The sequence below is a fragment of the Sphaeramia orbicularis genome, chromosome 12 (genome assembly GCF_902148855.1).
Source record: "Sphaeramia orbicularis chromosome 12, fSphaOr1.1, whole genome shotgun sequence".
NCBI lineage: Eukaryota > Metazoa > Chordata > Actinopteri > Kurtiformes > Apogonidae > Sphaeramia > Sphaeramia orbicularis.
This window is the reverse complement of record NC_043968.1, coordinates 54,134,044-54,161,038: the sequence shown is the minus strand read 5'-3', so window position 1 is coordinate 54,161,038 and position 26,995 is coordinate 54,134,044. Positions and strand designations below refer to the sequence as shown.

General features: G+C 34.7%; 1 protein-coding gene across 1 annotated transcript; it reads left to right on the top strand.

Annotated features, from left to right (window-relative positions):
* Window positions 1–532: 532 nt before the first annotated feature.
* wdr5 (WD repeat domain 5) lies at window positions 533–24,949 on the top strand. The gene is made up of 14 exons (XM_030149310.1): window positions 533–703; window positions 3,105–3,209; window positions 7,624–7,732; window positions 7,854–7,927; window positions 13,307–13,396; window positions 13,505–13,594; window positions 13,738–13,821; window positions 13,914–13,969; window positions 16,007–16,053; window positions 16,162–16,237; window positions 16,388–16,421; window positions 19,211–19,285; window positions 19,381–19,468; window positions 24,419–24,949. Exons 2-14 carry the CDS (start codon window positions 3,132–3,134, stop codon window positions 24,517–24,519), a joined length of 1,002 nt encoding a protein of 333 aa, XP_030005170.1. The 5' UTR covers window positions 533–703; window positions 3,105–3,131; the 3' UTR covers window positions 24,520–24,949.
* The last annotated feature ends 2,046 nt before the right edge of the window (window positions 24,950–26,995 follow it).

The window sequence follows — 26,995 nt, the reverse complement described above, 5'->3', positions numbered from 1 at the left end:
TTTTTACATTTACACTCTAATGAAGCATCTGTACACTTTACTTTTTATACTTTCAATACAGGCTGTTTTGCCTTTGAGGGGAATTATAGATTATTTATATATTGCATACGTTCCAGACCAAGGTATGTTTTTGTTTTTTGTTTTTTTGGTTATTAATGACACGTCCAGTAATTATTCACTCACTCACTTTGAGTTCAGTAAAGAAGTTAAATTGCTACTTTTACTAGTGTCAGATGAACAAATATCTGCACTTCTACTTAAACAAATGTGAAATATTGGTATTTCTGCTCCTCTTACATTAAGTTTTTAAGATATATAAATTAATATTGATACACATAAACACCTAATAAACAAAATACAAAAATCGGATGGGATTATGCATAAAATGAAAGAAACATTCACAAATTACAATCTCAAATATTCAATAAATTATGTCTTTTCACAGACACCATTCAGACAGTTTTTGCCTTTGACTTATTTGTCCTTTCTTGGTTTCCGTAAAGGTTGAGAATACTACGCATGCGCACAGAGGCACCACCGCACCACATTCCCCGCCTAGGCTTCCTCCTAGCAGGCAAACATCCAGGACCAAGCTGCAAGATTTATACGCTCTCCATGATCGTGTGAATAAAGGATACGCGGGTTTTTCTACCAAATCCAATCGAAGACGTCCGATCGTACCGAGAAACTGCTCTAAATAGCGGTGAGTGTGCGTTTATAGGCGAGTCTTCATTGTGTGAATGGAGGCCTCTCAGATCAGCCAATTTGTCAACAGCATCAGAGCGTTTTCATCCGGCTCCATGAGCAGCCTGATCAGAAACCCCCCACGAAACCCACCATCAGCCCTTCAACCAGTTATCCATCACTGTTTGCCATCTGAGGCTTTAGATCCATGGCGCAGACACGATTATTCACAGTCAGAGTAAACCTGCCCTGTTTGCTAACGGGTTATCGCTAGCTTTTTGTCTGACTTCGTTTTTTTCCCGATTTATTACCGAAGCACAGATTAATGTTCACATGTTTAACTGTGGAATATCAGCCATTTTCACGTGTGGGTAGGCTACATAACGGTTGCTTTCCTGTTTTTATTTATTTTGTCCGAGAGAAGCAAAGTAGCAGCACCTAGCTAGCTAAAATTAGCTAATAAAGCTAAAAATCAGCAGTAGGAGGAAGAAAATTAAGTTTTTTTTTCCTCCTGTCATTCGCATAATACATGGGTTTATCATGTACTTACTTGGATTTACAATGCCATTCTTACTGTTTGCATGGTTAAATGGTATACTAAACCAAATTAATACATTTAAACAACATATTAAGCAAGAAGTTACTGTTATTATATCTGTGAACTGACAGTAGTAGGCCTGAGCCACATGGATTTAAATATAAAAGTTTCTGGTCTTAAAATATGAACAAAATAAAACCTAAAGACCAAGTAAAAGTGCATTACAGTACTGTTAATTATTACGATGTAACATTATTTAGAAATAATTGTAGCCTTTGATTTCAAAGGACAATTTTCTCAATATAATACAATTAACACCATTGTTTTATTGTGTAAACCTAAAATCTGAGCCTATGATTATAGATAACTCACATGTGGTCTTTTTATATCAGGTAGTGTTTGCATGTCATCTGTTCACAATGGACAACATATAATATAATTAATTACTAATAACTATCAGTAATAGTTAATACCTGTTTATTTAACCATGGTTTTGTTGCAGTAAATATTGAGTTGAAGGCATAATTTTTTGTAGATCCTTAGTAACCACCATAAAATCAACATTGGTGATTAAAAAATGTAAAACAATAGACCATATGAATAATTGCCGCAATTAGAATACGAAACAAATGAATCAACTAAAATAGAACTGCAAGGTTTCTTTGTAATCTATTCTGGTGTGCAGGTGCAAAGTGACTAAAATGTGATTTCTCCTAAAAAAAAAAACCCTGCTTGCACAGCAATATAATACAGTCATTTAGGCTTGTTTATTAAGGGCTTTCAGAAAAAGAGCGCAGCGCATTAATACAGGAGTGGAGAAAACCAGTAAAGGGCTCATAAATAAATCAAACCCAGTGTCTTGCCTTGTACAGAGGGAGGACCAGTGAACCTCCACCAGCAGCTCACACAGATGAGAATTAGTGTTATCATCAGAAAAAAAAATTGTACTTCAGATAGAGGGATTAAGAGTCATAATGTGGTGTCAGAAACCAGTATTTTAATCAAAAGTATTTAATTTGTATTCAGAAGTATTTAACCTGTATTCATTTAAATGCCAGTAGTTATTCTTAGTGTAATGTGAAGATTGTACCAGAGTAGCTGACATTTTTTTTTTCCTGGGAGAACTGCTACAAAAAGACACATGCGCTAATGGAAAGTTTTCAGATCATGGTGGACAAAAGTACACATGCGTGGAAATTTTGGACATTCTGGGAAATAATTTACATACTCTAGGAAAAAGTTACATAGTTATAAATGAAAAGTAATAATGGGAAATAGTTGCATGCTGCCCAATCCAGACAGACACCAGTAAAAACTTACCCTATCGGAGATAAAGCCAAGAAGGAGGGCTTCTGACGTGACTAGATTAATGTTCAAAATATGGTAAAAAGGGAACATAGGAGTATGGTCTATACCTAAAACCCAACCTGTATTTGGTCAAATAAAAGCTGTCTCCCAGAGCGAAAAGTCAGTTGTTTCTGCAGATGTCAACTCAGTGTTTATTTTGTGTATAGATAAACACTTTATGCGGCTCGAATTCTGCTCGATTTCCGACTTTGACTTGACTCTGTGTGCAGTTACTCGATGAAGCTCCACTACATAGATGAGAGTACTGAGACATAAATTGAACTCCCAGAGTACAACTGGGGAAGACTGTCAAAGAGACCAGAGATGTCTTCCACTTTCGGCCGTGAATTTTACACGACAGTAGATAAAGCCTTTATGTGTAAATGTACAGTGAAGTGTGTGTGTTTCTATAGTTGATCCTTAGATTCATCCTGTGCTGTTATGTAATAACGTCTAAAGCCTTAATATCACGCATATTAGAAATGTATGACTTATCCGCTATGCCCTTCTTATATCAGTTTGTTCTGTTTTATAGTAAACTGTCGATGCTGATTTTGTCACCATGGCAACAGAAGACAAGAAACCAGAGACTGATACAAAACCTCCAGTTGTACCTTCAGCCTCTGCCAGTCAAAGCAAGGTAAGGGTGTCCTGAACGTACGCCCGATAAAGTCGGATAGATGTTACAGCATGTGGGCAAAAGCATTGGGACACATTGAATTCAGGTGTTTCTTTTCTAACAGGGATATGGGATACAAAACAATAATGACAAATGGCATAATATAGTTTTATATTGTGGTAAATATCATTGCATCGGTTAGTTTGGTTTACATTGTTATCTTTGTTTCCAAAATGCCTCAGAGATGATTTTTACTTCATTTCTCTAAACATTGATTTTTTTGTTGTTTTTTTTTTATCCATGACTTTGATTTTAAATGTTCTACTTCTAAATTTCTAAAATATTTTTCTTGCTCTGACTGTAAATAATAATTTTTAACCACAACCAACCAGCTACTTTCTTCACATCTCACTTAGGAAGAAAAAATCTCCCATTAAACTTTCAGAAAATATAGATGTTTCTAAACTATGTCTACTCCTTCTGATATTTGGAAATGTTCAATCAAACCCTGGTCCCATGCACATTTTAACACCTGAAAATTTGAAATGCAGATCAGGCCTTTAATGTGAGAAGTTTGCTGCCTAAATTTGACTCTATAAAGTTATGGGTTCTTCCAACTGATCCTAATGTACTGGTATTATTATTATTACTGGTATTATCAGAAACATGGCTGAAAAAATCTGTATCTGATAATTTAATTACCATTGACGGTTACAACGTTTTTAGATCTGACAGAGCCAGTAAAGGTGGTGGAGAAGCAGCTAATGTAAAATCCAAATTTTGTAGCTCTGTATCATTATCAATATCGAAAGCCAAACAATTTGAATTACTTGCTGTTAAAGTGAATCTAACTAAATCTCTTCACTTCCCCATAGTGGGCAGCTATAGACCACCGTCAGCGGAACCAGAAGCACTTGCTTCACTCTCAGATGTCTTACATAAACTCTATGACACCGAACTCATACTAATGGGTGATTTAAATTGGAATTGGCTGTCAGCGGTGTCAGATAGTATTAAGGAACTGTGGAATACTTTGAATCTTTCATAAATTATAGATGTCCCTACCAGATTATATCCAAATGATGTAAGCAAATCTACATTACTGGATCTTACATTGACTAACAAGACCCGTAAGTATACTTCCACCACAGTTTTTTTGCAATGTTGTTGGTGATCATTGTGCTATTGCTGTAGTCAGGGATGCTAAACTACCTAAACCATGCTACGTTCTTAAAAGACATTTCAAAAATTATGAATTGCAGGTGTTCACTCATGATTTATACAACAGCGATACTGACCGGGTCAGTTTAATCCACGATGTTGATTGTGCCTGGCAATATTTTCAAGACTCATTTTTGTTAATTTGCAATAAGGATGCCCCTTTGAAGAAATTTAGGAGATAGGGAGGAATAATCCCTGGATCTCCGAAAACTTGCTAAATATCATTAGAGAAAGCCAGATCAATGAATTCCACAGCAGACTGGGAAAAATTCAGAGCTCTCAGAAATACATGCACTCTTCTGATAAGAAAAACAAAATTAGAATACTATCTCAAATCTGTTTCAGAAAACTTTAATAACCCAACAAAGTTCAGGAAACAGATCAAATCCTTATCTAATCCTAACACTAAGTCAAACCTACCACAAAGTATCATTGTTAACTCAAGAGTGATAGGGGACAAAGGTGAGATTACTAAATGCTTTAATGAACATTTCACCTCAGCTGGTTCTGTCTCTGATGCTGCCCATGCTGAGCCTACCGTTTCAAATGATGTGATACATTTATTGTGTTCTGTAACATCTCATAGTGAATTTACCCTTCAACCCATCTCCACCGCTGAAATCAGGAAGGCTCTAAAAGCTATTGACTCTAAAAGGCCTCTTGGACCTGACAACCTAGACTCATATCTCCTAAAGATAGCAGTTGACTTCATTGCAGAGCCTATAGCTCAAATCTTTAATTTAAGCATTCAAACTAACATAATTCCCAAAATATGGAAAGCTGCTTATATACTGCCTCTGCTAAAAAAGTGGGGAGCCAGCAGATCAAAACAATTATCGACCAATATCTAAACTCTCACTACATGCTAAAATTCTGGAATCCCAAGTCAATTCTCAACTAAAGCAGTTCCTTATGGACTACAACCTCCTGTGTGAATCCCAATCAGGCTTCAAAGCTGGTCAGAGTACAATAACAGCCTCTGTATCTGTAACCAATGACCTAATCAATGCCTTGGATAGAAAACAACATTGTGCAGCTTTATTTGTGGACCTTTCCAAGGCTTTTGATTCAGTAGACCATCAGTTACAACTAGGCAGACTCAGGGATACTGGGGTGGGTGACTCTGCTGTTGAGTGGTTTAGGAATTATCTTTCAGATAGAGCACAGTGTGTTTGTGTTGATGACTTAAAATCTGATTTTATGGAGATTACTAAGGGAGTCCCCCAAGGTTCCATTTTGGCACCCACCTGGCAACCTGCTCCAGGTTTCCTTTTGCCATTTGAAGTTGGCCCTAAATGCCAAGAAGACAAAGTTTCTGACTTTTCCAAAAGCTCGTTCTCAAAACTTCAAGCATAACAGCATTCAGACCCTGGTAGGAGAAAACACTGAAAAAGTGTCACACTCCAAATGCCTGGGTATGTGGATTGATGACAAACTGTCCTTTACACCCCATGTGGAACATTTGTTAAAAAAAGCTTAAAGCACTAGTTGGCTTTTTTACCGTCATAAATGCTGTTTGAAGACTGATGTTAGAAAAAAGCTTGTACGAACTACATTTCTAAGTATGTTGGATTATGGCAGAGTTTCTCAAACTGTGGGGCGGGCCCCCCAGGGGAAGCGTGAAGACTTGCCGGGGGGGCACGGGATCACTCCTGGGTGTTTTTTTTCCTTCATGTTAGCAGTAGTACATGTAGCAGGTAAAACTAATGTTTTAGCGTTGGAACACCCTGGGCTCATTTTAGGGATGCACAACAAACAAATCTACTGCCATGATGATCTTTCACTAGACTAGACAAAGAGTTTAGGTTTGGACAGTGGACAGGAATTTTACAGCAATGTGTCTGTTTTTGCATAGTTTATACAGTTTGCACTTTAATGTTCTGAGATGTGCAGTGTAAATGGGCTCATTGCAGCCACTGATATTGTTATAATCTTTGTTACCAAAATTAGTTTGTTGTTCTAAAAAAAGTTACTTTATTGTCATAGTTGTAAGATAATTGCACATTTCTTATTTTTATTTGGAAAAATATTGCCTCAGGGAGCAGTCTGGTTGAGTTTATTTGTATTATTCAAGCAAAAATCTAAGTTATTTTTAATTTGCACACCAAATTATTCAAGGAAAAGCAAAAAGTATTTTTACGATACTGATGTTTCTTTCAATAAAAATTCTAATTGCACCACTGTTGCAATGTTGTTGGGGTTGAGGGGGGCCTGGAGATTTTTCGTCCTCCAAAGGGGGACCCGACAGAAAAAGATTGAGAACCACTGGATTATGGGGACATCATTTACAGGAAGGCAGCTGCAACAACTCTCCACTATCTAGACACAGTTTATCATAGCGCTTTACGTTTCATTACAAATGCTGCATTCAGGACCCATCTCTGTGAGCTGTATGCTCCGGTCTCATGGCCTTCACTAAGGCTCAGGAGGCAGCTGCATTGGCTTGTTCTTATCTCCAAGGCTGTATTGGGCAAACTACCCCCGCAAATCTGTCGCCTCCTGTCTCCATCCACCAGTGGTTACAACTCCCGCTCATCACATCAGCTCCTCCTTAGAGTCCCCAGAATCCACTCAGAACTTGGTAAAACAGCTTTTCCTATGATGGACCTTGGTTATGGAACAATTTGCAAAACTCAATTCAGCTTCAGCATTTCATTACCTTGGGTGAATTCAAATCTGTTTTGTCAAACTGTCTAACAGAAGTGAGCAACTGCTATGCTCAAACTGTTTTTCAGCTTTTTATAGTTTTAGCCATTTTATGTTCTCTTAATTGTATGTAAGTTTTATACTCTGTTAGTTCATTTGTATTGGACTGATGTGCCTCTTGATCAGGCCTCCCTCTCAGGGGACTTCCTGATTAAATAAAGGCTAAATAAATATGGACAAACATTTTGGGACGCATCATGGCTACAGCTGTAAGATGTCCTGTTCATGCTGATTTGAGATATAAACATCAATATTGTGTTGAAGTTTAATGGGAAATTTTTCTTCCAAAGTGAGATGTGAAGAAAGAGGATATAATAAAACTACATTATGTCATTATTGTTTTGTATCCCAGACCCCTGTTGGAAAAAAAACACCTGAATTTGACTAGTCCAAATACTTTTGTCCACATAATGTTAATTCCCAATGTCCGGTATGGAACAATTCCTGTTCAGACCTGAAGTAACCCTTGATATCATCTTATGGAATCCCACTGTCTGTGTCTTTTCAGTCTGCACCTGCCAAACCCAACTACAGCCTGAAGTTCACGTTAGCTGGTCACACTAAGGCCGTCTCCTCCGTCAAGTTCAGTCCTAGCGGGGAGTGGCTCGCAAGCTCATGTCAGTACAAATCCTTCTCATTTCTTTATGTTTTGACGTGTTTTGACTTTTCAAATTCAGTCACCTGTGATGATTTCTATTTCACTTTGTAACACTTTCTCTTATGTCTTTTTCTTTACAGCTGCTGATAAGCTCATTAAAATCTGGGGAGCTTATGATGGCAAGTTTGAGAAAACCATATCCGGACACAAACTTGTGAGTCCAATTTATCTTCGTCAGCAGTATATACTGTTCATTCTATTTTTAATGACAGTAGATGTTTGGTTTGTGATTTCTCTGACTAAGATGATCTCTTTTCATGTTTGTGGAAAATGTCAGTCAGTTATATCAGCGTTTGTTGGTCGTCATCTAGGGTTTTCTCTGGGTTTCTTTGAGGTTTGAGGCGGGTTTACAAAAGATGATGCAATGTTGAAGACAAACTCCCCTTTTTTTGTTCAGCTTTATTCCTCTTGACAAAGAGCTGAAGCTTGACTCTTAGATGATTCATTTCAGTAAGTTCCCAGTTTTATTAGTTTTCAGAGGGTTGAGCTGTTCTGTGGGGGTTTGGGAGAAGAAAAGTTGAGATTATACATTTTATTTACTGTTGTGGCCACAATTATTAGAACACTTGTCATATTTAAAAGGTTTCATCTGTTTTTTTTTTTTCCATTTGGCCATTAAAATACCCATAAAATGAATGAGATATCTATAAAGTTATCATTATGTTCTATAAACCGTAGAATAGAACCATCATAAGGAGATTTAGGTCAAAACATACATTTGGTTAAAAAGGAGTGGGAAGAACTACAACTTATTTATTTCCATCCCTATTCCCTACTTGTATATTTGTTAGTTTAAATTTATTCGGGTGCTTCCTTCAATAAGTAGAACATATATACCGTCTGTCATGGAGGCATAAACGACAAAGAAATTCGTGGAGAATGGATTGGTTGTCAGTCAGGCCTTCCTTTATTGTGCACAAGTGAGAAACTGACAGACGAAGCTTCGCCGTTTCTCAGAAGTCAGTTCTGACCTGTCCAGGAAGTCAGTCTAACTTATAGTAGCCTGCGCTAAGCTTAAATGTGATTGGTTAATATGATGTATGACGCTGTCGCTAAGCAGAAGAAAGAAAATAAGATAAAGACAGACAGAATGTAAGACCTTGGAGTTGTCCTGGGAAGTTTTGGGGAGTTGGGTAATGCTGTATCTTGTGGTATCACTAGAGATAAAGTAGCTTACAAAACATGCGGAATTGAGAAACTGACTGAGAGTAAACATTCATATCTAGGTCTGTGGTTAAAAAGAGAATGAAAACTGAAGAGCTATCATAGGTGTCGTATAAACTAACAGAAGACTTATGGTCAGTATTAAAATCAGTATTAACACATATTATTGTATAAGTCAATATTTCAATGATATTATTTAGATTGGAACAACCAATTTTACAGGTTGATTAACTTTAACTTGTGGGAATGGAATCATGGGAGTTTTGATGGAGTCGAGGTTCCCATTTTCTGGGTTTGTAAAGTGTGAGGTTGTTGTAAAACTCCTAAGTTGGGCTTTTTTCCATCTTAGTGTTGAGACAAAATCAAACTCATCGAGTATTATTTAGTTTTTATTGCCGTACCCATGTCTGTCCATCAGTGTCAGCGCGGTTACTCTTCACCAAATGACTCTTCCTCCTTCATATTTGGTTTTTAGGTGCTACTTTTGAAGCTCTGGAGCGAGTTCTTTAGGCATCGACCTCGACCTTCATTTTTAAGGTCAAATCGGGGTCGATGTGTCAAATTTAGACAGCCATGTTGATCTTCATTTTTCAGGTCTTTAGGGTCAGTGCATAGTCGTGGGGGCAGATAGGAAAAGTACTGATGGGGTGAGGGGATAATGGTACTGATAATACTGGTAGGGGATCAGGTGGGTGTAGGTCCTAGGGATGTGACGATATGAAAATTTCATATCACGGTTATTGTGACCAAAATTATCATGCTTATCATTAGTACCGCAGTATTGTTGAAATTGTGCTCAAAATGTTCAAAAAGTACTATACACACACTGAAATAATTTAACCAAGTTGTATTAAAAAAAAACAAAAAAAACCCAAATAAAATAATTGGCACAATGTACCTTCTGTTGGCAGAAACATTCAAATATTAACCCTTCGTGGTCTGAGCCTCTTTTGGCTGTTTTCAGTCCTTTTGATTTTGCCTTTATATACTATATAAACAAATGTTTACTATACCCATGTTTGGTATCTCTTTTTTCAGCACAACTTCATCTATCTCATCTGCGTATTATTTTTTCACTTTAACGTACTATATCAAAATAAAAGGCCAGAAAACACAAAAAAATATATAAAATCCGATTTAAAAAAATGTGTATACTTTATTGCATAAATAACACAAAGATACTTAACGAACCTTTTCAAAGACTTTAAAAGTGAATATTGGTTCCAAATATTAGGTATATACAATCAAAATTGTAATAAATTAAAACTATACTCAAATATTTGACATAAAAGCAGATCTTTACATAGACGTTTTCTCCGGAAAGGTGCGGTAATCAAACACAGTTATCATGATAATTAGAATTTAAACGGTAATACTAACCGTCTACAATTTTAGCGTAGTTTATCGTTATACCGGTAATCGTTACATCCCTAGTAGGTCCAGGGCAATTATGATGTTCAACGCTGGTCTTATAAGTCTTGGCTCATGCAGTCGGTTGTGTGAACTTTGTACATACTAGGGATGCACAATATTGGAAAAAAATTGACATTGCCATTTTTTTAACCCTGCGATATATATTGTGATATGAAAAAATACTCAGGAGGATATAATAGCTGTGTGGTAAATGGTCAAACAAATTATTTGTGTCGCGTGTCGTTGTGTCAATAGGTGCAAGGCACAGTCAACACAGAACATGTGTTTCAATATCATCCTTCTTGTAGCTGAAATAATTCCAGATAACAGAAGTTGGTTTTCTTTTTGGCACCAAGTATTCTTTTTTTTTTTGGTGATTTTCTCATGTTCATTGTTAATTTTTCAATGTTGTTGCCAGCAACTCATTCCATGTGCAGGGGCATGGTCTGCTTCGGCAAACTGATTAAGAACAATTTTGATTGGTGGATCGCTGTGCGTAGTGTGTGTCAGGTGGAAATTGGATGAGAACACATTAAGCTAATTTGCCTCCTACATTGCGATGTGACTATTGCGCACACATACATCGTGATGACAATGCTCAAACGATATATTGTGTAGCTCTAGTACAGAGTTATATCATATTTAAAAGTAATGAAACGATAACTACAACATCCAAAATGTAATTAAATATTTTAAACATGACATTCACAATTTAAAATTTGTTGTAAATTTGTTCATTTTATTTGGAAAATTTCATATACATAAAAATAAATATACTAAAGCACACCCAAATTTTTAAATCTTCCTTTTGGAATTTGAAAATTATATTAACTCTTTACAATTTATCTATAATAAAAAAAGCTCTAACACTCTGGCTATTTATAAACAATTCTTTAATATTGACTGAACTCTCTGTTGCATGTATTCATTTATTTTTGTTAGATTTGTTATTTTTTATTTATTTACTTTTTTATACTATTATTTGTATATTATACTTTGTGTCTTTAAATCTTTGCATTATTTTCTTAAACTTATATGTTCAAATGCTTTTCCCTTTTTGACATCTTGTTGTTTGTTCAAATTTTTGTGGTGTATACTCAAATGTTTTCAATAAAGTAGAAAAAAAAAGCTCTAGTACAGAGTAGGGATGTAATGATTACCAGTATAACGATAAACCGCGGTAAAATTTCAGACGGTTAGCATTACCATTTAAATTCTAATTATCATGATAATTGTGTTTGATTACCGCACTTTTAGGGGAGAAAACGCCCTTGCAAAGCTATGCTTTTTATGTCAAATATTTGAGTATAGTTTTAATTTATTACAATTTTAATTCTATATACCTAATATTTGGAACCAATACTCACTTTTAAAGTCTTTGAAAAGGTTTGTTAAGCATCTGTGTGTTATTTATGCAATAAATTATATACATTTTTCAAATTGGATTTTATATTTTTTTTTGTTTTCTGTCCTTTTGTGTTGATATAGTAGGTTAAAGTGAAAAAAATAAAAGACAGATGAGATAGCCGAAGTTGTGCTGAAAAAAAAGATCCCAAACATGGGTATAGTAAACATTTGTTTATATAGTATATAAAAGCAAAATCAAAAGGACTGAAAAACAGCCAAAAGAGGCTCAGACCACTAAGGGTTAATATTTTAATGTTTCTGCCAGGAGAAGGTACATTGTGTCTATTATTTTATGTTTTTTTTGTTATTGTTTTATTTTTTTTTCTTTCAAAATACAACTTGTTTAAATTATTTCAGTGTATGTATTAGTACTTTTTGAACATTTGAGCACAATTTCAACAATACTGGGATACTAATGATAACCGTGATAATTTTGGTCACAATAACCGTGATACGAAATTTTCACATCGTTACATCCCTAGTACAGTGTTGTGCTGGAACTGATGTAATAAGTAAAACACCTGATGGCAGATGTTAGATTTAACCCTTTAACAATGGCAGTCTCTCCGATGCTACATTTTGCACTTTACAGTATTCACATACCTGTAACTCCTGAACTGTTTGTCCACAAAATTCAAACGGCATCACAAAGCTGAGATCCTGAGCTTTCCGACACTATATAACACTTACTGGCAGCAATGTGGGACTCTGTTACAAGTAGAAAGGAACTGTTTCAGAGACTTCCACACAGGCTAAAAAAATGCCTGGAAATAACAAAAAACATGAAGCCATGATATTGATACTGAATGCTCAAGACCGAAAAGCATGTTTGAGCAGATGTAAAATAGTTGAAAGTTTATTTCTGCAATCTCAAAAAGTTTTTTTATGGACATTTACAGTTGTTTCTGATAATAAATATACTAAAAACTTCAAGTCAACACACTGTTTTAAGCATTTATTTTATATATTAATGATAATGAATGGCCAGATTTTAAAAGTGAAGTTCTTACTGAAAGCAAAGATGCAAAAGAATTGACAAAAAAGACATTTTCTGACACTTTTATTACAAAGAAAACATGAAGACACCTATGTGGCCTTGTATAATAGGTTTTTAATCATCACTGATGTTTCATATGGTCTGTGCGTGAGATGTTTGGAAAATGTGTAAGAACTGTGAAGACAAAAAAATGAAAAAAAAAAAAAAACACCTGCGTGTGATGAGTTCTTGACGTAATCTGTGAGATGATCAGTGGTTAAAGAGTGTTGAATGGATCTGAGCAGTGATTAGACGCGACCATAAATGATGAAAATACTGTATACTATATACTAGAAAATTCTCAGTATAGTTGTTTGTCTTTTCCTTTTTCATCAGATGCTGTGAAAACATTTAATGGTCGGGAAAAAAAAGGAACTGATATAAGATTGAGATCCTATAGACGATGTGAAGGGTTTACATTTTTTTTTTTTTTTTTTTGACTCTTACTTTACTCCTCGGGGCCTGATTAGAATCTGGAGTACTACCTTACAAGCATTTCCCATGATTCCACAGGGTATATCTGACGTGGCCTGGTCGTCTGACTCCAACCTGCTGGTTTCTGCATCAGACGACAAAACCCTGAAGATCTGGGACGTGAGCTCGGTAAGAGACGTGGATGTGAACTCGCTATCGCAGCATCAGAAAAACCTGGGCTCGTTTGTCTGAATCTGACAGTTTGACGTTCTCTCTCTCTCTCTTTTTTTAATTCAGGGAAAATGCTTGAAAACTCTAAAAGGTCACAGCAACTACGTCTTCTGCTGCAACTTCAACCCTCAGTCCAACCTTATCGTGTCAGGATCGGTGAGTGCAAAGCTTTTGGCGAGAAACAAACGTGAAATGGAAACCAGATGTTCAGAGTCTCTCATTCGTTGCTATTATTCATGTCTTGGTGTCCTTTTGAAATCGACTAACAAACGGGCAAAATGATGTTTTGATGCTCGCAGTTTGACGAGAGCGTAAGGATATGGGACGTGAAGACTGGGAAATGTTTGAAAACGCTGCCAGCGCACTCGGACCCCGTCTCCGCCGTGAGTTTGATTTTCATTCCAGGCTCTGGGTGATTCTGTTCCAACTTCACATTAGTCAGAGATGTAATATTTAAAACGCTTCATCTTCGCAGGTTCACTTCAACAGAGACGGATCCCTGATTGTGTCCAGTAGCTACGACGGCCTATGGTGAGAACATCAGGGTTTATGACGTAGTTTTACATCAGTTTAAGGAAAGACAGGATGCGTTAAAGCAACGAGTTGCACGAGTTCTGCTTGTATCGGCCTCAGTGCAGATGTCTTGAAGATCTTTAACCCTGTAAAACCTGAACCATTAAATCATTGGCAGAAAATTCCAGTTCTTTGAAACTGAAGCCTTTATTGGTCCTTCTGAACAATTCAGTTTTTTTTTTCAAACATCAATTTCCATGTATGAGTTAGAATTTTGTATCATATTTGATAAATCGGGTCTCAATGCTCAAATATGATTATTTTTGAACAAACAAAAACAATATAACACAAACATGTCTAACAAATTGGTAATCCCTTTTCAAAATTGTCAAAGTTCTGCCTCTTTCCTCATTAATGACAATCTTGTAGTGTCACTGGAAAGGCCTCTGGTGAATGAATTCCTCCCCCCCCCCCTAGTGGATTATCTGTGTATTGCATGTATCTAATTGTATACATCAGGTTTTTCAAGAAAAAATGTATCACTCTGATCATGTAGAGGGCTTCAAAACTCATGTATCAAACATGATACATTTAGTGCTATAGGGTTCAGAGCTCTGAAATTTAAGTTTTAGGCCTTAAAACATCTTAAGCCTGTAAAACCAGACCCATCAAAAACAATTTTTTGGAATTGAGGTGTTTATTAGACCTTTTAACAATATCCAAACAAAACATTCTGTTATATAATTTTGTTTACGATATATTTTTGTATCACGTTTGATGGGTGTTTTTATAAAATACCTTATACACCTGCAGTATGAAATTTGATACACACGTTTTTAACACAATTTAACTGCACTATAAAGAATCAATTATCAAGTAACTAATTGTTTCAGTACATGTAGTACTTATTTAAAAAAAAAAAAGAGCAACAATATAAATGTTCTTCTTAACCCTAACTTTTTAAAAATTACCAAAGACCTTCCTGCAAAAAGCGTGTGAATGATTTAGCGTTAGCGGCCATATTTAAAAAGGCAAAAAAAAGTCCTTCCACTGGCTTCAGTGGGATGATAATCCACCAGGGGGCAGAAAACACGTATCAGGTTACCTACGACAGGTTTCTAAGGCAAGTATCGATCTTGTGGATAAGATACAGGTATCAGAACCTGGTGTAGCAAATATGATACAAATGGTTTTATAGGGTTAAACGTCATCTTGAAGTTGATTTGAAACCTGCAGAATCCCTCCAGTAAAAAATATATATTGAAAATACTCGCACAATATTAAATGTAAACTTGATACGTCTGATCAAATTAGTCAATTCTGTGACGACAACATTAAGGATAAATAAATAGACTTACCTCACCTGTCAACCTGAGGGTAGATGTGGCTTTGTCTGATTGGCTGAAGGTTGACATGCTCAGTGTGATTCAGGTAGTTCTGTGTCACATGTTTAATATGAGCCGTTATTGTAATGATGATGAAAAACAACATGCTCATGAGCTCACATTATGGAATTCAAATATCAACAGTATTTATTATAAGGTGTTTGTAGTAGAACAGTTTTACTGTAGGTAATTATTGGTAGATTATTTTACATTGTGTTGAAACATGAATTTTATTTTACACTGTTGTGAATGTTACATTCAGGGTTTATCTCGTTAAAAACACACACAGTGCTTTAGGTTTTATTTTCCTTAATTTAACTTTATTCTAAATCTAATCTTACAAATAAAAATAAATATATATCATTATTATTGTTTTGAAGGTTATGCGTCTGTTCTACAGCCACAAATAACTTTCTCAGGTACTTAGAACCAATAGTCAGCCTTTAATATTGGACAGAAATAATGATCTTATGTTAATCCTGATAATCATTGATAAGTACGGTCATAACAGTTGTACTCTGTCGTTACAGTTCTGTCCAAAAAATAAGCAACAACTAAAGTTCAGTCTTGAATTCATCCTGTAATGTTTAGATTGGAATATTAACTGGGATCCTACATCATGCCATTTCCTGATGAAACCAAAGTAAAGTGCGTTTTTTTTTTTTTCCAGTCGGATCTGGGACACTGCTTCAGGACAGTGTCTAAAAACACTCATAGGTGAGACTGTTTTATGGTTTCGTTGCTTCATGCCTGTTATTTGAATCAGTCTCACATTCCATCTTTTCTCTAATCTCTGCTGTTCTCTGTTGCTCCGTTTGTGCCCAGATGACGACAACCCACCGGTGTCATTCGTCAAGTTTTCCCCCAACGGGAAATACATTCTCGCAGCCACACTGGACAAGTGAGTGATTATGACGTAATACCACCAGCAGAGGGCAGTAGAAGCCTTCAATAAAGACACAGTACAGTTTACATAGAAGTGGATATGACAGTATTGACTGTGTTTATTTGTTACTGGATTAACAATGTGCTGCTTTTGTTTCCGTGTCAGTACGCTGAAGCTGTGGGACTACAGCAAAGGGAAGGTAAGAGCACAAACCTGTGTGAATATTGTTCAAATTGCACATTTCAGGTTGTTCATCTTTGTTTTCATTTATGTATTTATTTGCATTTTATTGTGAATGAATAGTTTTATAAATGTAAATATTTTTACAGTGTAATGTTATTGTTTTCACTTCAATTTTTTCCACATAATTTTTCACAAAGAAAATTTGTAGTTGTCATTATTTCTGGGTTATTGTGTTGTTATTTTTACTGGAGATCACATTGGTCTGTATGTGGAACCTGAACCAAAACAATTGTGACAATCTGGACTGTTCAGCTTAATTTTTGCACTTTCATCCCACGGGCCGGAATGGAACCTATGGCGGGCCAGATTTGGCCCCTGGGCCACATGTTTGACACCTGTGCCTCAGACCATTTTAGTTCAGGGGCCACATACAGACCAGTATGATCTGAAGTGGATTAGACCAGTAAAATAACTGCATAATAGTCTAGAAATAATGACAACTACTCATTTTTCTCTTTTAGTTAAAAAAAGCATTAAATTATATTAAAAAATGACATTTACAAACTTGTCTAAAGAAAAAATATGCAAATAACTTGTAAATAACCCTGAAATTTCTCGAGAAAAATATGTCAAATTTTAACGATATTATGCCTCAGTTTATCATTTACATGTGTATTACAGATCAGATCAACAAAGGCACAAAACATTTAGTAACAGGCAGAATATTTGTTAAACTTGCACTTTATTTTCTGTTGACATGTCAGGTTCATATTTGTTCAAGTTAATCACATTTTAATATTAAAGAATAATTTGTTAATGTAAATAGTTTCATAATTTAATGTTATCTTTTTAAAACTAAGAGAAAAATTTGGAGTTGCTATTATTTATAGGCATAATAAAATATTGTTTTCACATTAAACCTGGAACCTGATTTAAAACCAGTTCAACATCCTTGACTGTTAATATGTTCAGTGTCATTTTTTCATTTCACAAATTCATCCCATTGGCCAGATCAGAACCTTTGGCTGGTCGGTATTGGCCAGATGTTTGACACTCCTGCCTTAGACTGTAAAATCCACTCTGACATGGCTGTAGCTTTTATTATTTGACATTATTTTACTTATGTACACCTATATTTAATATTTCTACACATCTATATCTTATTAGTAGTGCGGTTTACCTCATTTCTACGTGCACTAGCTCCCTGTTGGACACCAAACAAAATCTGATCTAGTTTTGCTTGTAGAACGTACAAATCTGTATTTAATACTTTAAAAAGTCTTTAAAAGGTATTAAATTTGATCCGGTAGGTCTTAAGTTATGTTGCCGTAAAGTTGTTCGCAAGTTGTTAGCGAAGACTTGACTTGGTTACACCCGTTCCAAACCGAGAATTTATATTGAAATTAGGAACTAGTTATTGCTAACTTTGCAACCTTTGATGAGAAATGACTTTTAATGGTGAGAATCAAGGGGTTGGAGTAACTAAATACATTTTCCTAAAGTCTAGGAGTCACAAATGTTTGCCAGTGTGGCTGTGAAATGGGCATTAAATCCTGTTCTAAGTCGCCTTAAAGGGTCAAAACACAGTAGTGTCCCGTCAGAGAGCGAACTTTAATTGATTACCATTCCGTCATTTATTTCAGTATAAAGTAAGTCCTTGTTTTGGATAATTGCTTGTGGTCCAACTAAAGCAAAAATGAATTTAACCCTTTCATGCATGAATTATGAGAACCTTAATCAAGAGGCCCCCCCCCGACTAGTTTTTATTCCTTTTTAGGCATGAAAACAAAACAAAAAAATGTGATTTAATTTTTTTTATGAACCTACTTTTCATGGACTTACAAAAATGTCCACTCAGCTAGACACTGTGTTTAATTTTAGAAGAACAGAAACATGTATTTACTGATATACTGTGTGAAAATTGTGAAATAAAAACATGTTTAATGCTGCTAATCTGATGTTTTCTCACATTTTAACGTACCTGTAATACTAGTTATTAGTCATTTCATGGAGATAATATGCAAAAATAAAAAAAAAAAGATTAAAAAAACCTGTTAATTATAGTCTAATAACAATAACAAGCAATTTTGTTTTTCAGAAGTTGCAGGAAAATGCACTTCAGAGGTAAATGATCAGTATGTCAGAATTTATTGCAAAAAGTTGTTGATCTCCCATTAACCCTTACTTGCACGAGTTATGAGGACCCTAATCAAGACACCCCCCCCCCCCCACCGACAGTGGTTTTTATTCCTTTTTAGGCATGAAAACAGAACAAAAAAATGTGATTTAATTTTTTTATGAACCTACTTTTCATGGAGTTGCAAAAATGTCCACTCAGCTAGACACCATGAGTTTAATTTTAGAAGAAAAAAAAACATGTATTTACTGAGATACTGTGTGAAAACTGTGAAATCAAAACATGTTTAATGCTGCTTATCTGTTGTTTTCTCACATTTTAACATATTCTAATCCTAGTTATTAGTCATTTCATGGAGATAATATGCAAAAAAAAACCAAAAAACTTTTGGTTTAAAAAAAGATATGAAAATGATATGAAACTAAAACAACAAAACCCATACATACGCAAGAGAACACCTTTGAACAGCTGTCCACTGTAGTGACTACTATGCATGAAAGGGTTAAAAGTAAAAATGTGTGACATTTAGCAACACTAATCTGTCAAACTGTCTCTAAAATATCCCGTCAGAAAAATTTCGAATATTGTGTTATGACCCTAAAAAGGATTTAAAAAATCTTAAATTGAACGTGTAGGAACCCTGATGAAATGTCCACATGTCGTTTCAGTGTTTAAAAACATACACCGGCCACAAGAATGAGAAGTACTGCATATTTGCTAATTTCTCCGTCACCGGTGGAAAGGTAAGAGCTCATCAGCCCGCCAGTTTCCCCCGCCTCTGATTATTATACGTCTATTCGTACACAGTCGAGTGAAATAAGCGTGTGTTTTGTCGCAGTGGATCGTGTCGGGATCCGAGGACAACATGGTTTACATCTGGAACCTGCAGACCAAGGAGATCGTGCAGAAGCTCCAGGGCCACACAGGTACAGACAAACACAATGAATGCACTTTTACTGTACGTTATCGGTCTTTGGTCCAGTAAAAACACAGGGGTTTTGGGTCTATTTTCATGGAACACTAGCTCTAATCGTACACGTTACATCAGGGGTCTCAAACTCATTTTCTTTCCGAGGCCACATCTCCAGTGGGCCGGACCAGTAAAATAATAACATAATAACCTATAAATAATGACAACTCCAAATTTTTGTCTTTGTTTTAGAGCAAAAAAAAAAACCAACCCATTAAATTATGAAAATACTTACTTTTATAAACTATCCAAACAAAAAAGATGTGAATAACCTGGAAAAAAAAATTTAATTTCTTAAGAAAAATAAGTGGAATTTTAACAATATCATGCCTCAACTTATCATTTAAATTGTTAGAATTGTGCTTAATGTTTTTTTTAGACATTTCAGGTTCATATTTGTTCAGGTTATTCTCATTTTATTGTTACAGGATAGTTTGTAAATGTAAATATTTTCATAATTTTATGTTATTTTCTGCACTAAAACAAAGACAGAAATTTGAAATTGTCAGTATCTATAGGCATAATGTACATTTTTTTTTTCCACATCAAACCGAGAAGAAAATACGGAGTCATTATTTTTTGAAGGTTATTATGCTATTATTATTTGACTGTAGATCATATTGGTCTGTATGTGGAACCTGAACTAAAATGAGTTCCACAGCCTTGACTGTGGAATTTTTGCACTTTGCAAATTCATCCCACGGGCTGGATTGGAACCTCTGGCGGGCCGCATTTGGCCCATGGGCCGCATGTTTGAGATCCCTGCTTTACATTATCGGTGATTCTTAGACCCTTAACATGTTATTCCCAGTGTGTCAGAGTGAATGAACCCACTCAGTTTCTAACATGGTTTTGTCAATACTTTAAACACAACTCGGTGGTTTCTTCACATAGACTTTATCACGAGATGTGGATGAAGTCGTACATTCAGACTCACTAAAAACATGAAGTTTCGCCTTTTACCTGCTACTATAAATACTACTGGGTCCGATCAAGTAAAAGTAAACATCAACATGAAAAGTTAAATTTGGACACATTTATCAACTGGGCTCATTTTTTTTTAGCTAGAAATCTGTTTTATAGAACTGTTATCCTTTTTAAAATACCACTTATCGATTGTACTGTAGAATTAGACGCTAAAATTGTATCTAAAAAATTTGAAAATCTATTCAATCTGTTGATTATATAGATCACAGGTGTCAAACATGTGGCCCGGGGGCCAAATCTGGCCCACCAAAGGGTCCAATCCAGCCCGTAGGATGAATTACTGAAATGCAAAAATTACACTGAAGATATTAACAGTCAGTGGTGTAAACATCATTTTAATTCAGGTTCCACATACAGAGCAATTAGATCCCAGTTGGGTCAGATCAGTAAAATAGTATCATAATAACTTATAAATAATGACAACTGCAGATTTTATCTTTGTTTTTCATGAAAAAAAGTAAAATTATATGAAAATGTTTACATTAACAAACTATCTTTTTACTAAAAAAATGTGAATAACCCGAACAAATACGAACAACCTGAAATGTCTTAAGAGAAGTAAATGCAATTTTACCAATATTATACCTGGTACTGTATGTTTTGTGTGTTTGTAATTGTAATGTAAGTTGTAACGCACATGTGTAAATGATAAACTGAGGCAGAATATTGTTAAAATTGCACTTGTTCTTAAGACATTTCAAGTTGTTCATGTTATTCAGATTTTTAAGGAAGCGTTGCAGATGTAAACATTATCATAATGTCATTTTACTTTTTCACTGTTATTATTTTACTGGTCCGGCCCACTGGAGATCATCTTGGGGTGAATGTGGCCCCTGAACTAAAATAAGTTTGACACCCCTGATCTAGATGAGTGTTAAATTTCAAGTATTAGATTTTCATGATTTTGTGAATATTATTGATATTTATGAGTTTGAACATTTGTGAGTTGCTTCAAAGGCCCTGTCCACATGTTACCACAAAAATACCACTTTTTAATTTTCATGTTACTTATAATTCAGATATTTGAGTGGAACTGTCAGAAAGTAATGATCTTTTGATACATTTTGGGTGATGCATACAATGGTAAAGAGTCGACCACGTGTTGCTATGGCAGCCTGTCCATGTGTTACCACATTCTAAAGTGAATAAAACAGAGACTTTTCAATATTTTACTCCAAAATGTATTTTCAGCATAGTTGAACATAATATCTAAAAGGTTTTGTCCTACTTATATCAGTTTCTGTCGTGAACCACGTTTTGAATGTTTGCGTAAAGCTTAAAAAATTGATGTCTGTTTCAAGTCCATGTGTTAGAGAGCAGTAATTTGACATTTTGCACCTAAAAATTTTATCTTCCCAAATTTTGTTCTACATAATGTTAAAGTGTTTATAAATACCTACTCAAATATGTATAATACATGCATGTAAATTACTCTGCTTACATGACAGAGACTGTTGAACATGTTTTGGCATTTGTTGGATCCGACTGGACTGTGTTTTTTTTTTTTTTATATCATTAATGTTTGGGATTTCATGCTCATTGTTATTTTAATATTGATCTGCCTTCATTTTAGCCATTTTTCTGGTTTATTATGGTACTTTTTTTTTTTTTTTTTTTTTGTTAAATTTGATAATTGTTTGGTTGATTTTTATTCCTTTGTGTCAATTTATTCAATTCTTTTGCTCACTTTCTTGATTATGTGATTTGTTTTGGTCTGTTTGTGTTCATTTGAACGATTTTTTTGGTTTATTTTTGTTCAGTTGCATCCATTTTGTCAGCTGTTTGTTCACTTTGGTCCTTTTTTTGAAATGACATTTAATGATTTATTTATTAATTTTTGTCCTATTTCTTTTGATTACTTGCTTTATTTTTCTGTTGAATTTGTCGATTCTTTTGTTCAGTTCTTTAATTATTTTGTTCATTTTTTTTCTTTTTCTTTTTGTTCATTTGGATTTGGCTTTTACAGCATCAAATTAAAAATGGACAAAATAAATCCAATCTGAGTTCTTATTAAACTTGTATGATTTTTTAAATTTTCTATTACAGTTCCTATTTAATTTTTAGTCTCTTGTGTGTTTTTGGAGCTTTGTCTGATGGGTTTATGAGTAACATGTTGACGCAGTAACACTTTTTTTTTTTTTTTTTTTTACCACCAGAGTTTGACAGTAGCGTTCTTTTGCAGACATAAAATGTCTCCTCCGTTTGGCATCCGAGTGTTTAAAGCAGGGGTGTCAAACTCATTTCAGTTCAGGGGCCACATACAGTCTAATATGATCTAAAGTGGGCCGAACCAGTAAAATAATATAAATAATAGGATGAGAATTTATAAATAATGTCAACTCCAAAGTTTTCTCTATATTTTTGAGTGAAAAAAGTAAAATTCCATTATGAAAATGTTTACACCTACGAACCGTACTTTAACATAACATGAACAAATACGAACAACCTGAAAATTCTTAAGAAAAAAAAGTGCAATGTTAACAATATTATGCCTTAGTTCAGGGGTGTTGAACTCATTTCAGTTCAGGGGCCACATTCAGCTAAATTTGATCTGCAGTGGGCCGAACCAGTAAAATAATAACATGATAATATATAAATAATGTCAACTCCGAACTTCTCTCTATATTTTATGGTGAAAAAAGTAAAATTAAACAATGAAAGATGTTTACATCTACAAACTGTCCTTTCAAACAATGTGAATTACGTGAACAAACTGAAAGAATAAGTGTAATTTTAACAATATCATGCCTCAGTTTATCATTTCCACATGTTCATTATAATGTACAGATCACAGTGGATTTACAAACACACACAACATTTAGTATCAGGCAGAATATTGTGAAAATTGCACTTACTGTTCTTAAGACATTTCAGGTTCACATTTGTTCAGATTATTCACATTTTTTGTGAAATTATACTTCATTTTAGTGTAAATATATGAAAATATTTACATTTACAAAGAGAAAAATGTGGAATTGTGAGTATTTATAGATTATTATGATAGAATTTTACTGGTCTGACCCACTGGAGATTGAATTGGTCTGAATGTGGAACCTGAACTAAAATGATTGTTAATTTCTTAATATCTATTTTTGCATTTCACAAATTCATCCCATCTCATAATTTAATGGTTTTTGCACTAATTCAAATATGAAAAAAAATGGTGTTGTCATTATGTATAGGTTATTATGATATTATTTTTTTACTTGCACTTTGCAAATTCATCTCGCGGGCCGGATTGGAGCCGTTGGCGGGCCGGTTTTGGCCCCCGGGCCGCATGTTTGACATCTGTGCTTTAGTTGATCATTTATACATGTGCATCACAACTTAAAGATTTAATAACAGGCAGAATATTGTTAAAATTCCACTTACTTCTCTTATGACATTTCAAATTGTTTATATTTGTTCAGGATATTCATATTTTTTTGTGAAAGGATAATCTGTGAATGTAACTTTTTTTTTCTCTAATTCTACTTTTTTACACTAAAACAAAGAGAAAAATCTGCAGTTTTCATTATTTATAGGTTATTATGATAATATTTGACTAGTCTGATCCACTTTAGATTGAATTGACCTAAAATGATTCGAACATCCTTGATTATTAATATCTTCAGTGTAATTTTTGTATTTCACAAATTCATCCAAAGGGGCCAGATTGGACCCTTTGGCGGGCCAGATTTGGCCCCCGAGCCACATGTTTGACACCTGTGGTTTAAAGTTTCTCAAAAATACCTACCAGTTTCAACCGTCGTGTTTAATCAATCAGAAAAACCTTTAATATCCTCAATATCGCGTCACGTCTCCAGAGGTTTTATTACACTGTGAGGACATCATGTGCGTTTTATTTTTCTTCCTGTATCTATAATTTGTAGTTTCCTTTGGGTGTTTTCTCTTCTAATCCTCGTCTGTTTCTTTTCAGATGTGGTTATTTCCACCGCCTGCCACCCGACAGAGAACATCATCGCTTCGGCGGCTTTAGAAAATGACAAAACCATCAAGCTATGGAAAAGCGACTGCTAAGCCCTTTGGAGCTTTTGGGGCCATTCATATTTCTTTTTTTTTTTTTAATAATTTTTTTTTTTTTTTTTTTTTTTTTTTTTTTAATTGTTCAATGTTTCATTGTAAGAAAAGAGAACTTTTTTTCTAACAGAAAGCCCCCGCCGGACGCCAGAGGGTCTTTCAGGTAATGTCATTCAGCAGAGACAACCAAATGAGACACTTACGAGCTGCACATTCAGTCTTTCACGCCCTGGACACGTGAGACTTTTTCACTTTTTTTTTTTTTTTCTGTGCCGGTCTGAGATGTCTCATTCGGGGGGAAAATGGTGATTGTAGTTAATCTTCACTGTAACGTCGATAATCATACCTGGTGCTTCGGTAATTTTTTCATGAATTGTGGCTTCATACCAGCTCATACATTTAATAAATTCAGTGTTTTTTTGGGCCTGTATGTTTAGAACCTGTTTAATGACCATCGGCAACGCACTGAGCAGATTTAACATCACACTGAAGTTAAAAGGTTCACTATACGGACAAAAGTATTGGGACACGTTGGATTCAAGTGTTTCTTTTCTAACCGGGGTCTGGGGTACAAAACAATAATGACACGTTGTAATATAGTTTTATTTTGGGATAAATATCACTGCATTGGTTAGTTTTGTTTAAATTGTTATCTTTGCTTCCAAAATGCCCCAGGGATGGTTTTTACTTATTTTCTCACACCAAAGATTTTTTTTTTTTTTTTTAATCCATGACTGATTTTAAATGTAAATAATCACAACAGTGATTATTATAATATTATAATCAAAACAGTAAATAATCACTTTCTACCACAACTAAGCATCTACTACAATATTTCCTTAAAGTTTAAGGAAATATTGATGTTTACAAACTATATGGACAAAAGTATTGGGACACATCATGGCTACATGCTGATTTGACATATAAACATCAATATTTCTTTTACAGTTTAATGAGAGATTTTTTTCTTCCTAAGTGAGATGTGAAGAAAGTAGATGGTTAATTCTGGTAGAAAATTATTATTTACAGTTAGAGCATGAAAAATATTTTAGAAATTTAAAGGTAGAACATTTAAGTCAGTCATGAATAAGTAAAAAAAAAAAAAAAAAAAATCAGAGTTGAGAGAAATTAAGTAAAAACCATCTCTTGAGGCATTTTGGAAACAAATATAACAATTTAAACCAAACTAACAAATGCAATGTAATGATATTTATCACAATATAAAACTATATTATGACATCTATCATTATTTTATATCCCAGACCCCTGTTAGAAAAGAAACACCTGAATCTAAAGTGTCCCAATACTTTTGTCCATATATTTATCCTACGTATCCTTCTGGATCTGTTATTTATTAAAACGGTGCCACCTAAGTGTTCTTTTTTGTTCGTCACATAAAATGTCACATCTCAGACTTAAGTGTCGTGTGCCATAAGACGCTGTATTTTCTTCGTTTCCATGCCTGTGCTTATTATTAAAAACAAACTGCAGTTTTACCAAGCCTGACAGCTCCAAAGAACAACCATTACTCAGCACTAACAGTCTCATGTAAACGCTATGTATAATTTCACAGATGACAGTTTGACATTTTCAGAAAATCACATCGAAATGAACCTCCTTCCTGTTCTTCAGCATTTAACCGTGTGGGGAAGAAAAAGAAAAAAAAAAAAGTTCTTTTGCGTTCCGGGGTTTGTACATATTCCATCAAACCTGTATGGTGATTCGTTTCCTCTGTCTTTACGTTCTCATTCTGCTTAATTAGCTCCTAGTTCTGCACACAAAGCCAGACTCTGTTCTCCTGTAGCCAACCTGGATTTTGTGGAATATGTTTGCAGCTACAACCTGTGATTGAATAAAAACCTGTTTTTGTACGTTTTACCAGGGCGTGGTGTTTGTAGTGCGAATCAGATGGAGTCAACAGTCCACTTGTACTTTTTAGTTTTTTAATAACCTTTTTTATGTCCATGAAAGAACATCAGAGAACAAACCACAAAGAACAGATGACAAAATTCCATCTCCTTTAAAAATAGACAAAAAAAAATATAATGAAAGAAGACACCCCCGACTTGCAGTGACGGGGTTGAAAATGACAAAAGTAAAAGGCGACACAGTTACCAAGGTGCCAAAGCCAACTTTTCCTCTCACCTTTTTTCAGTCTCTTGCCGAATAAGCTTTTCCACAACGTTTACAACAGCCCACAGAAGAAAAGGGAAAGAACAGAGTACATAAGCAGGGATAAAATTACCTTTGTACAAAAATAGATCTTTTCTAAGTGTTTTTTTTTTCCTTTTTTTCTCTCTTTCTTGAACATTTTTACTGCCAATGCAACAAAGAAAGCAGTGATTGTGTCACAAGCTCAGCTTTTTCCTGATAACATTTTTTTTTTTACATACATTTGCCAAGCAACACATAACATTTGAGGGTTTAAAGTCTTAACCATGTAGTTATTCCATGTATTTTTTTTTTTTTTTTTAAT